A 13,673-nucleotide genomic window follows, 5' to 3' on the forward strand; every position below is an offset into this window, starting at 1 on the left:
CGGTATGTAACTTAGGTCCTGATGAACATCCCGTACTCCCGGGTTTCAAACATCGAAACACCCACCACAAAGCCCATAGGTACATACTGTTTAAAACATCGAAACACCCACCACAAAGGCCCATAGGTACATACTGTTTAAAACATCGAAACACCCACCACAAAGGCCCATAGGTACATACTGTTTAAAACATCGAAACACCCACCACAAAGGCCCATAGGTACATACTGTTTAAAACATCGAAACACCCACCACAAAGGCCCATAGGTACATACTGTTTAAAACATCGAAACACCCACCACAAAGGCCCATAGGTACATACTGTTTAAAACATCGAAACACCCACCACAAAGGCCCATAGGTACACACTGTTTAAAACATCAAAACATCCACCAGAAAGGCCCATCGGTACATACTGTTTAAAACATCGAAACACCCACCAGAAAGGCCTATAGGTACATACATGTACTGGTTTTAAACCAGAAAGTTCAACATACTAATACTCTTTGTCTGACCTCAAAACGTACTTAAAAGAAATCACGTCAAAAAAATCCTTTATGTGCTAAAACAGTCGTGTTGGTCTTATCTGTGTAGGGCGAGGTTAGCGTGGAGAGATACATCAAAACACACCACACAAGATAGATTGTTCTTATTGTTCTGCCGTCTCCTTAGAAGAACCAGGGACACTACAGCTAGCGCTGGAATTTAATTATTTGGAGAAAAAAAGTTAAATGACGTTGACGCTGTGCCTCGTGGCAGCACTTGTTGCCGTGGCGACGGGGGAGATCTTGCAGAATGCAGGGTTCGAATCCACTGCCCACTGGGACTGCTGGGACATCCATTGTACTCTGACCAGCGACAAACATTCGGGGCAACACGCGCTCCAAGTCTCCGGCAGGTAAGTCACTCGGGGCTTTTTTCTGATATTTAAAAGCTAAATCACGGGCAGGTAATTGGCTTTTTTTTATTTTTTTATTTTTATTATGGTGAGCTTATATAGCGCGAACCACAATTAACTGTGCTCTCCGCGCTTTACATATGTGTGTGTGATATTTTCTGGACATGAATGCATTTGGTGTTTTTTTACCTGTTTTCTGCTATATACCCCATCCTGAACCCAGGTCAAAAATTAGTTACTTCCCTTCGGGTCTCATTCTATCCCTGACAGGATGCCTTGGTTTTCCTTGTCTGGAGAGGAAATCGATTTTTTACATATTTAGATCTTTTCGTAATGTGTTATGGATATAAGCAGATTCGCGATCGTCGATAATGATTTTTCATGGTGTTGTGTAATTTTTAAATTACAAAGGAATTGATATGTAAGACAGTTTCAAGCGAGCTATTTTTTGCGGCTGTATTTACTGTGCAAACAACTCTAAATATGGCAAAAGTGTCACGTGATAATCAACCGTTTGGTTTCGGCGCTCGCTGGAGCAGACGATTTTTTCTGTAGCCAGTCGACAGTGATGCAACCATATATTACGGTCTCCTTCCGGCAGCAGTCCCACAATTTCGACTTGTTTTGACCTTAGAACGATGTCTTTATCATAACTATTAAGGAACAGAACGGAGATCACTGTCGAAGTCGGCCAATCTGCAATCATTTTCGTCTCGCGAACACTGCTCGCGAACAACATATGGGAGATAACTCTGTATTCTTGTTTTGATAGATTCGCGTAGGAATTTAGCGTCCGGTCAGAGAGACAACTGGCAATAGCCGTGGAGCGATGATTATCAGAGTGCTATATACCCTTCAAAAATGTTAAGGATCGGTCAAGAGCATGTCTCAGCTCTTGTTGAGGAGGCATATCCCATTTTGAATTCCAAAAACGGCGAGCTTCAATAACATTATTGCACCCATGATTTTTAGCAATTTAAGAAAAAATTGTATTAATTTTTGATAGGTCTGAAATTGTGTTAGTAGAGCATCACAGGTAATGGTGTTTTTTTCACCGACAACATTGTAAAACCGACACGACGACATCGAGGAAGTCATTACACCATCCATTTACCGCCATGTTTATTGGATGTCGGAGAGGAAGAAAGGGTGTAAAGCATAATCAACTTGTGGTACTTGACAGTTCATTACTATAACTAGTGCTACAATTGTTTGTCCGCGAAGATACAATCATAAACATGATGCTCTTTTTTTGTTGCTTTTTTTTTCTTTGCTTTTGTTTTCTTTGTTATCTTTTTTTTTTTTTTGGGGGGGGGGGCGGGGATTGGGTGTTTAGTCATCCGTTTGCCAATTGTTGTTTTTTAATCGTTTACAGACAACTCAGACATGAAATACATTTCATTTCATTTCAAAACGGAGACGCTTAAACGGAACATACTAAAATGCAAATACTGTAAACTAAATTATACAGAAATTGCCAGAGGAAAAAATAGGAGCCCAAACAGCGATATAATATACAAAGCAAAACTGTTAGACTGAGAACACAAATCGAGGTGCAATCGATATGTGTACCCCTATGCATGTCAAAGCGTGTTTTGGTGTGTCCAGAAAACAGAACTGGCAGGGTCCATCTCAGTACATCCACGTGACAGCTGGTCAAGCCTACCACGGGGAGGTGTGGGTCAAGCTGCTCAACGACCACAGCGGTCAGAGCATCGACTTCATGGCGGACTTCGAGTTCACAGGTCAACTCAATACACTTGTTATTTAAAATGCACGTGCTAATCTTAGTTTATTAATCTAACATATTTACACAAACCATAAGTCACCTGCTAGCTTTAGTTTACTAATCTAACATTTGTAAACTTCATGGCAGACCTCGGGTCCACATGTTTAACACAATGTAGTTATATACAGAATGCATGTGTTAGTCTTAATTAAGTAATCTAGCATATGTACACTTCATGGCAGACTTCCAGTTCACAGGTTAACTAAATGTACTTTTATCAAGAACGTACCTGTTAGTTTTAGTTAATAATCTGACATATTTGTAAACACTACCAATAAGTCAATGCCAACACTAAGGAGTGATTTCTGGCAACTCATATGCGCGACCTTTGTTGCTGCAAGCTTTCCACTTGGAGGAAGCGACCCGAATTTCCTAGCATTGGAAAGATAAAGTTTGAAATTAAAAGGACCAGGCTACCGTTGTTTGTGGTTTTTCAAAGGTCTAACAGTACGACGGTCAGAATAATGATTCTGAAATACATTCTTCTATAATAAAAACGTGTTCCAACTTTCACGAGTTACTGCACAAGAACTTATAGTCTCTGCGGATTATAAAGTTCAAACAGTACCTTTTTTGAACAGTCAGAATCAGAACCAAGTTAATGTCATGAATAGAATCTGATTCTTGGACATGATTAAAAAGCAAACAAATACCTTAACATAAGCAAAACTAATGTGATAGCGTAAACAACAGGCACTAAAAATATCAGGCATTTCCGTGAAAAGGTTTATTCCCATATTTGATTTTGCTTTGGACAATAAATTCCACCATGAAAACGGCTCAGCGCTCAACTAAACGTGTTGTTAACGTTGTGCATACGGAAGCCACGAATACCCGACCATTGCCCGCCACGCTAACGTGTTGATAACGTTGTGCAGACGGAAGCCACGAATACCCGACCATTGCCCGCCACACAAACGTGTTGATAACGTTGTGCAGACGGAAGCCACGAATACCCGACCATTGCCCGCCACGCTAACGTGTTGTTATAACGTTGTGCAGACAGAAGCCACGAATACCCGACCATTGCCCGCCACGCTAACGTGTTGATAACGTTGTGCAGACGGAAGCCACGAATACCCGACCATTGCCCACCACGCTAACGTGTTGATAACGTTGTGCAGACGGAAGCCACGAATACCCGATCATTGCCCGCCACGCTAACGTGTTGTTATAACGTTGTGCAGACGGAAGCCACGAATACCCGACCATTGCCCGCCACACTAACGTGTTGTTATAACGTTGTGCAGACGGAAGCCACGAATACCCGATCATTGCCCGCCACGCTAAAGTGTTGTTAACTTTGTACAGACGGAAGCCACGAATACCCGATCATTGCCCGCCACGCTAACGCCAGGAAGGCAGAGGGGTGGATCCATCTTCAGGGGTCTTTCACTGCGCCAAGGAGTAAAGGTACACACTCTTGCTGCTTCACTTAAAGCCACAGTTCTTCTGGTTAAAACTGTTCGACTCACCTTGTCAGACCTGAACCGGCTTTTCACGTGGGACAAGACCAGCCCTCCGCGCGGACACATACGTAAAATCATCGTCCTTACTGCTTCTTGTGCAGATTGATTTTGTTTGATGAATTGAATAAGAAAATTTCTCACTGTTGATGCCACTAAAACTCTCGTTACATCCTGCATTCTGTCCAGATTAGATTACTGCAACTCCCTTCTCATAGGCTGTCCTGACTCCACTCTCCAACCCTTGCAAAAAGTACAACACTCTGCTGCACGTCTCATTTTCAGAGCACAGCATCGACAACCCTGCACTCCTCTCATGAAAGAACTTCACTGGCTTCCTGTATCTGAACGTATTAGGTATAAAGCTGCCTGCTTCTGCTACAATATCATCTCTGAATCGGCACCTGCCTATCTTTCTGAACTGGTCTCCCTCTACACTCCCTCTCGCACCCTTCGTTCTTCTGATGATGCTCGACTTCTCCGTCAAGGTCGCTTTAAACGCAAGGCTCATGGCTTCCGCACGTTTTCGTATTATGGACCTCAGTTATGGAATTCACTCCCCTTTCAATTACGTCACTCTCCATCCATTTCATCTTTTAAGTCCAATTTGAAAACTCACTTGTTCCAACAACATTACGGATAGTTCCTTAGAATAGAGTCTGAGGATGTGAGATGTGCATGATGTGTTGTTTGAATCTGACAGTGATTGTATGAATTTTTGTATACATGTATTGTTGTCACGCGCTTTGAACTTCTGATAAGGCGCTTTATAAATGCCCGTTATTATTATTATAATTGATTTAATGAAAGCCACCTGTGGTGTGCTTTAGTAGATGTATTTATAAAACAAACTCTGACTCTGCACAGTTAGCACCAAGGCTGTTGATTGTTGCTATGTGTCCAAATGGAGTATTGTTCTTCTCTCATTTCAAGCATGGTGAGAGTTAAGATGGTCAGACGAATCGTTGAGACTGTGCCCTTAAGTCGCATAAATGCGGTTATCAACCAATACATACTCTACACAGAAAAGCAGCTTTAATTTATGGTATTTCCTTTGAAATCAGTAATTTTATAGTGAGTATGTTTGCAGTGAGTGCTGTTCTAACGGGTACAATTGTAGTGGTTGCTATTTTAGTAAGAAGCGACTGTGGCAGTTCTGTCGGAGTAGGGCGACTGGTTTTGGTCACAGAATCCTGCTTAAGTACTCAAAGTGAAAAGTGACAATAATAACGCAACATTTATACATACTATAATTATTACCAAGGAGAGTGGATATATATGTTTTAGTGTATATACAAAAATAAAAATACCCCCCCCCCCCCCCAAAAAAAAAAAAAAAAAAGTGCAGTCGACTGCCAATTTTGCAGTCGGCACATTTTGCAAATTGCATTTAAAAAGTTCAGACATATGCATGTACGTCTCTGGTCGTCATTGCAGCAATCAAACAAACGCGGATCTACATCCAGAGCAGTCCCGACACGTCTGTCTCCTATGCTGTGGACGCGGCGTCCGTCACCCCGGCAACCAGCAGCGGGGGTCACGTGACCTTCCAGAGCCTCAACGGCAAGATCGACCACCTGCGGAAGAGCAACATCAACCTGCAGTCAGTAGCTTCACAGAAACACTCTCAAACAAACAAACAAACAAACGCACACACACACACAAACACAACAAAACTAAATAACAAGACACTCGGAAAGAGTAAAGCAGTCATGGGTGTGTGTAGATTCACGGACACAAATCGACCAATCTGTGTGAGAGTCAAATAGTCCTACAGTGAGTACCTTCATACATACAGTCTGAAAGCGGACCAGGAACAGCACAGAAGTCCCGTGGCGTGTATCAAGAAGCAAGAAGGTTTGCTACTGGAGCGGCCAATCATGGCAATATGGAACAGTCAAAAGTACGCCCACCTAAGTAGTCTTTGCAGTAGACGGCCAAAGGAAAAATAATAAGATAGTGAATATAAAATGGACTTTAGTTTAAGTTTCATTTTGTCCGTCTCAAGTGCGACATTCATGTGCTGTGGGCAGTAGCATGTAACCAAAACCTGAGCTGGAAAAGAAAATGTCATGTTTGTTTTTGGTGTGTGTTTCAGTGTGACAACGGCGTCAGGAATCAACAAAGGAGACGTCAAGATCCATGTAAGTGAGTGACACCCATTTGTTATAAACACCTAGCCTAGTTTACATTTGTTCAATTCCAACACCTATCCTTTAAGCCGCATAGTTCATTCAATTAATGCTGTTCCAAAAGAGGCTGGACACTTAGGCTATACTGGTTAATTCTATAAACAATCAAACCTACCGCAACAGCGAATCAAGGATTATTTCTGATTTCTGATTTATAATAAATCAATGATTTTACAAATAAATACCGAATTGACTTGTCAAGACATTATTTTTTTCACCATTGATGTCATCGTGATTTATTACCAATTCAGTGCCCCATATGGCTTTTTGACCAATCAGGACGGATTCTAGGTGACCTGTTAAATGTTATAACGTTCAGACAGGGACCCTTTTTGTTTATCAAGCTAAAAATGAACAAGACAAAGTAAACATTTAAATCAGCAATATCAGTGTGATTTATTCTAAAGAATGACACTTCAAATGCTGTCAGATAATTACTCTCTTTATCTAAAAAATACCGAAAAGCGAGTTTTGTCGGTGGGTGCTTTACGGAACAGCCCATCCTCTGAGTGTGCAATGCCGACTCGCTCACTTGAAATCTAAATTATCAAAGTTCGGAAAATCAAATGAAATTGGGTCACTCGCTTTACGTCAAATGTATCTTTACGTCATTTCCCATCCGTCTGGAGTCGGTTCTAAATCTGTCGCTCTCTGTTCAACAAGAAAAAGCGAAGCAACCGAAACGCATGTTCAACATGGTTTGTTGTGTGTCAAACGCATTTGACCTGTGAATATTCATCACGTAAGGTGTGTTACTCTGATTGGCTGACCCAGGTCACAAGAATTCTTTGACTGACAGGCATAATCAGGTAGGAGCGCTCCAGTTCCCATTGCGGCTGTTCTGTCTAATTCGCGGGGTCGCTTCGAAATTTCTTTTGGTCGAATTAAACGGTAATAAAACCGTTATTTCTAATATGCTGACTGTTAGCAAATAATAACAGACATGTCTCACAAACGATATCAGCATTCGCCTAAAAGGCTCATGCTTGATATCTTTTTTCTCGACATGTCTGTTATCATTTGCTAACAGTCAGCATATTAGAAATAACTCATAATAGTTACAGTGAAGCTGACCTGGGACAGTCTAAATCGAATGCACTGTTGACAAAGACTATTTGTCCACATCGAAACTCATTTTCCTCATATTTATCTAAACAGGTCCTGCAGAAGAAGAAGTCCTTCGCGTTCGGCACTGCGGTCAACTGCTGGAAGTACGACGCCAATGACGCAGGGGGCAAGTACCGAGACTTTATCCACAAACACTTCAACTGGGTGGTCCCGGAGAACGCCCTCAAATGGGGGACTATCGAGTCACAGAGGGTACGAGAAATGCCTCACTTGCCTACAAACTCTTAGCCCTGTTGCCTAGTCTATTTTTTTTTTAATCTAAAAATATGTTTAACAACTTTGTAATATATTTTTCTTCCTGTCAGAACGGAGGTACGCTTGGGGCAATAATTAGCCATTGTATATGTCATTTTTTTGAATTATTTGCGCGAGAAATGTATCTCAAAGAGACAATAAAAGCTTAAATACCCGCATTGATAACACAATGGATCTACAATGCATTTAAACATAGCCACAAGCACATATCACCTGAAACAATGGGTTACTGTCAAGTTAAATTTTAGTTTATATGGTTGAACATTATAACACATGGTTCTCTTCTAATGCACCCTACTTGTGCCTACCAGAAAGCTGCTCGTTAGTAACCAGTGTTAATGAAACGGGATGTTTGGCACTAACATATTGCTTCTATTCTTGCAGGGACACAAAAACTACCAGCTGGCGTTGGACATGATACACGGCGTGAAGCAGCACGGGTAAGCTCGCCACACAGTCACAATGTCATAACAGTGCATCAATCGTCACGGGGACACATGATCTTACCTATATTTGGAGAGATAGAAAAAACATAAAGCAGGGTGGTACATGGTGTCGAGAGAAATCAAAACATAACGGAGACAGTTACTGCATGTTCACAAATTCATAACAATTTAACAATCTTTATGTGCAGACATTTATCTTACGTGTATTTGGAAGGAAAAAACAGCCAAATTGGTTTGTTTCGAGAGAGATCAAACATGAAGGAGAGATTCGCTGCACTGTTTTGAATCACTGATTTATTTCCGATTTTTGAAGATCATAAAAGGGGGGTTGAACTGTATCAAGGTCCATTGACCAATACCATGTTTCAGTATCAAGGTTCATTGACCAATACCATGTTTCAGTATCAAGGTTCATTGACCAATACCATGTTTCAGTATCAAGGTCCATTGACCAATACCATGTTTCGGTATCAAGGTCCATTGACCAATACCATGTTTCAGTATCAAGGTTCATTGACCAATACCATGTTTCAGTATCAAGGTCCATTGACCAATACCATGTTTCAGTATCAAGGTTCATTGACCAATACCATGTTTCAGTATCAAGGTCCATTGACCAATACCATGTTTCAGTATCAAGGTTCATTGACCAATACCATGTTTCAGTATCAAGGTCCATTGACCAATACCATGTTTCAGTATCAAGGTCCATTGACCAATACCATGTTTCAGTATCAAGGTGCGCGGTCACAACCTGGTGTGGTCAGTGCCCAACACCGTGCAGGGCTGGGTCAAGGGGTTGTGTGGTGACCACAATCAACTCAAGACCGTCGTCAAGCAGCACATTGAGGAGACCATGAGCAAAACGCATGGACTGTGAGGACACATTTCTTCTTACTTTGCTGTGTGGTTCTTTGACCGACTTAGACGTCTATGTAACATAAATTCAAATAAGGAGGAAATGTACCCTGCAGCATCAATTTCTTCACTTTGCAAAATGTTTACCATGAAAAGGACGTATTTACTGTTATTGTTTGCTTTTCCAATAGCCTAGTTTATATATGCTGTGGTTGTGCACACACATTTCAAAGTGTTGACATGTTGTGGTTGACAGCCTGGAGCACTGGGACGTGAACAACGAGAACCTGCACGGCACGTGGTACCAGGACTGTCTCCATGACCCCAGCTATAACCTGGAGCTGTTCCGCGAAGCTCACCATGCTGACCCCAACGTCAAGCTCTTCCTCAACGACTACAACGTGGTAGCTGGCGGTTCCGAGACAAACGTGAGCCTCATGATTCCCCTTCAGTGTTGATGATTAGTGCTAGCCTATTCCACACTCTGCTGCCAATATACAAAGATACACGATGACTAGTGCTAGCCTATTCCACACTCTGCTGCCAATATAAAAAGATACAAGATGACTAGTGCTAGCCTATTCCACACGCTGCTGCCAATATAAAAAGATACAAGATGACTAGTGATAGCCTATTCCACACTCTGCTGCCAATATACAAAGATACACGATGACTAGTGCTAGCCTATTCCACACTCTGCTGCCAATATAAAAAGATACAAGATGACTAGTGCTAGCCTATTCCACACTCTGCTGCCGATATACAAAGATACAAGATGACTAGTGCTAGCCTATTGCACACTCTGCTGCCGATATACAAAGATACAAGATGACTAGTGCTAGCCTATTCCACACTCTGCTGCCGATATACAAAGATACAAGATGACTAGTGCTAGCCTATTCCACACTCTGCTGCCGATATACAAAGATACAAGATGACTAGTGCTAGCCTATTCCACACTCTGCTGCCGATATACAAAGATACAAGATGACTAGTGCTAGCCTATTGCACACTCTGCTGCCGATATACAAAGATACAAGATGACTAGTGCTAGCCTATTCCACACTCTGCTGCCGATATACAAAGATAAAAGATGACTAGTGATAGCCTACTCCACACTCTGCTGCCGATATACAAAGATACAAGATGATTAGTGCTAGCCTATTCCACACTCTGCTGCCAATATACAAAGATACACGATGACTAGTGCTAGCCTATTCCACACTCTGCTGCCAATATAAAAAGATACAAGATGACTAGTGCTAGCCTATTCCACACGCTGCTGCCAATATAAAAAGATACAAGATGACTGATTGAATAGCATCAAAACACGTGAAGCGCAAACTGAAAGTTCGTTCATATCATATGGGATTTCCTTCCGCCGAATCTTTGATTGCGAAATGATAAGACATGGTATTGTATTGGATACTGTAAACTACTGGTAAGTCATACACTTTGCGTTTAAGATTTTAGGTTAATTGTTAACTACTTTAATTATGTTAATGTGTTGCCAGGACTACCTGATCCAAGCCAACTACTTCAAGCACGCCAATGTGGGTCTCTACGGTATCGGGGTGCAGAGTCACTTTGGCAACGAGAAGTACCCCGACCCCACCACCATCAAGGTATTTTACACACCCGTGAGGGGTAACTGATAATTGAAAAAGTTAGATGTTGCAAACGCTAGTTTACTGAATTAAAAAAAAGAATCTTAAACAAGAATGACTTACTCCATTGCACCTCTCGTATGCATCTTACTTCTGAGATCTTTAAAAAAAAAAATATTAAAACAGAGAAAATGATTCGATAACAAAGTAGCACCCTGCAACATTCATGCAACAGCTGCGTTTATATAAGGGATGTTCTGAACATTTTCATTAAACACACTTAGAATAAAAGAAACAATCAGAAAAGACCATTTCAGATCACAGTCGTTTGGAGCATTTTACATTTAACTCTTAAATGGTGAAAAACCTTTTGGTGAGACTGTTGCCTGCGTTTTGAATGATATGTGATTTATAGCGCTCGAAAAGATCGTGTTCTATGGTCTCTCACGAAATTAACACTCATCGAACACAATAATACAAGCACAATGGCTATAACAGTAGACAGTCATAAGTAATTGTAAACAGAATTAGTGCTGGTATAAATTCATCCCGTTTGAACAAAACGTTTCCCCTCTAAATGGCGGGGTAAACAAAACGTTTCCCCTCTAAATGGCGGGGTGAACAAAACGTTTCCCCTCTAAATGGCGGGGTGAATAAAACGTTTCCCCTCTAAATGGCGGGGTGAATAAAACGTTTCCCTTCTAAATGGCGGAGTAAAAATGGCCATACACGTAAAACCCCAATCGTGGAAAAACACGAGTGTACGTGGGAGCTTAAGCCCATGAACACAGAGGAAGAAGAAGAAGAAGAAGAAGAAGAAGAAGAAGAAGAAGAAGAAGAAGAAGAAGAAGAAGAAGAAGAAGAAGAAGATAACTGTAACACCTATCATGGAAGCATAACCGACGCCTTTCAATCAGTCAGTAGCTGTCCAGTTTCGTGTGTCCAGCAACGCCTGGACATCCTGGCCCAGGCCGGAGTGCCCATCTGGGTGACGGAGCTGGACGTACAAGCTCAGGACGAGAACAAGCGAGCCGACTATTACGAGGCGGCGCTGAGGGCGTTCTACGGGCACCCCGCTGTGCAGGGCGTCATGTTCTGGGGCTTCTGGGACCAGGCCCACTGGAGGGGGGAGAAGGCGTCGCTAGTCAAGGGCAGCAACCTCCAGGTGACTGATAATGCTGTCAGAGTTGAAGTAAAAGGTTTGGTAAAGAAGAAGGTTCAGCATAATATGTATCTGCTTTTATACTTTGACACCGTGACGCTTGTTAATTACAAGAAAGTTCACGCTAAGGAATTGAAGTGCACCTAAACGCTGCAAACTGTCCATGATAAACTGTAAGGGCAAGCACGATACAGGTGGCGCTGGCACGGCACATTTCTGGGTACATTTGTTTTACGATTGGGGCGTGTGTTGTTTTAGTGAAAGAGGAAATAAGAAGATACGAACAATTGCTTTAAACCGAAACAAAAGAACCTTTTTCATTGATATGTGTCCGTACAGATAGTGCAGAGAATTGAATTGAATTGAATTGAACTTTATTTAACAAGGATTAAGATTTGAGGCTACGCCTTTTCTTACAATCTGCCCTTTGGACGCACAGACACACAATGATAACATTGAAAAATTAAAAATTAAAAAGTTAAAGTTTACCAACAAAAGGAGGTCAGAAAACTTCAGCACGTGATGATAAAGATGACGACGATGATGATGACGATGATGATGATGACGATGATGATGATGCCGATGACGATGATGATGATGATGATGACGATGATGATGATAATGATGATGATGAAGATGATGATGATGATGATGATGATGATGAAGATGAGGCATGAAGAGCATACATATATATGTGGTTATTCATAAAATAAAATGCATACTATGCAAGTAATTATAAATACAAGCTGGTAGCAATCGAACATGTAGCAATAGTACAACACAAATAGAGAGAGAGAGAGAGAGAGAGAGAGAGAGAGAGAGAGAGAGGGTGGGGGAGGGGGCCGGGTTGTTCACAGAATTGCATTCAAACTACCAATGGTAGAATAAAAAATAATTAGATAAATAATAGAGTGCAACTCATTACCTTGTCTCATAAACTGAGTTATTGACAAAATCGACATGGTCCTTCTCTTCAGATGACGGCAGCAGGACGTCGTGTCTTTGACCTCCTGGAGAACCAGTGGATGACGGACGAGACTCACACTCTCTCCGGAAGCCAGATGACTGTGCGCGGTTTCCATGGTGACTACGAGGTGCACGTCATGTACCAGGGGAGAGAACTGAACAACCTGAAGCAGACGTTCTCGTTGGGCAAGGGAGACCACACCGTCAACATCAATGTACACAAATAATTGAGAAAAGATAGAATAAAGCAGAGATATGAAAATAAACGTGTCATTTTGATCCTTTCTTGCCAACACTCTGTTTCTGAATGTTTGAGGCAGTGCAAAAGGCACACACACACATAAAGATACACCCACACACACACACATACACACGTACGCACGCACGCACACACACACAAACACACACACACACACCCATACGCACACGCACACACACACAAAGAGGCACACATACGCACACTCAGAGGCACACACACACACACACACACACACACGTACGCACGCACGCACACACACACACACACGTACGCACGCACGCACACACACACAAACACACACACACACACATACGCACACACACACACACAGAGGCACACATACGCACACTCAGAGGCACACACACACACACACACACACACACACACACACACACACACACACACACCGCTCAGGTCCTTCATCGTCCCAAACGAATAGACACAAAGTTCAAACAACGAAAAATGGAAAGTTCGGAAAGGTTTTCACCGGGATAAGATCAGTTTAAACTTGTTTGTGTGTGCGTGTGTGTAGGAATTGTCTAGACCTCTCTGTGACGGAGAACATGATTGTGTAGGAAGGACGAGACCTTTAAAGTCATGTTGGTTTCAAAGTGATGCCACAATTGCGTGGTGGTAAGACGTCGGCC

At 42.0% G+C, this 13,673-nt stretch overlaps 1 protein-coding gene across 1 annotated transcript; it reads left to right on the top strand.

The window, feature by feature from the left end:
* Nucleotides 1-603: 603 nt before the first annotated feature.
* Nucleotides 604-13,046, top strand: LOC138952193 (uncharacterized). The gene is made up of 12 exons (XM_070323795.1): nt 604-898; nt 2,507-2,643; nt 3,999-4,100; nt 5,591-5,756; nt 6,252-6,297; nt 7,504-7,665; nt 8,113-8,168; nt 8,907-9,050; nt 9,289-9,460; nt 10,547-10,657; nt 11,586-11,804; nt 12,779-13,046. Exons 1-12 carry the CDS (start codon nt 732-734, stop codon nt 12,992-12,994), a joined length of 1,698 nt encoding a protein of 565 aa, XP_070179896.1. The 5' UTR covers nt 604-731; the 3' UTR covers nt 12,995-13,046.
* The last annotated feature ends 627 nt before the right edge of the window (nt 13,047-13,673 follow it).

This window comes from Littorina saxatilis, linkage group LG17 (assembly GCF_037325665.1).
Source record: "Littorina saxatilis isolate snail1 linkage group LG17, US_GU_Lsax_2.0, whole genome shotgun sequence".
Taxonomy (NCBI): Eukaryota; Metazoa; Mollusca; class Gastropoda; order Littorinimorpha; family Littorinidae; genus Littorina; species Littorina saxatilis.

Bases quoted from the DNA above. Each gene is read 5' to 3' on its own strand.
- LOC138952193 (XM_070323795.1), top strand. From the start codon at position 732: ATGACGTTGACGCTGTGCCTCGTGGCAGCACTTGTTGCCGTGGCGACG. The intron at 4,101-5,590 runs GTACACACTCTT...TCGTCATTGCAG, and splicing joins CACTGCGCCAAGGAGTAAAG to CAATCAAACAAACGCGGATC. The intron at 10,658-11,585 runs GTATTTTACACA...TCGTGTGTCCAG, and splicing joins CCGACCCCACCACCATCAAG to CAACGCCTGGACATCCTGGC.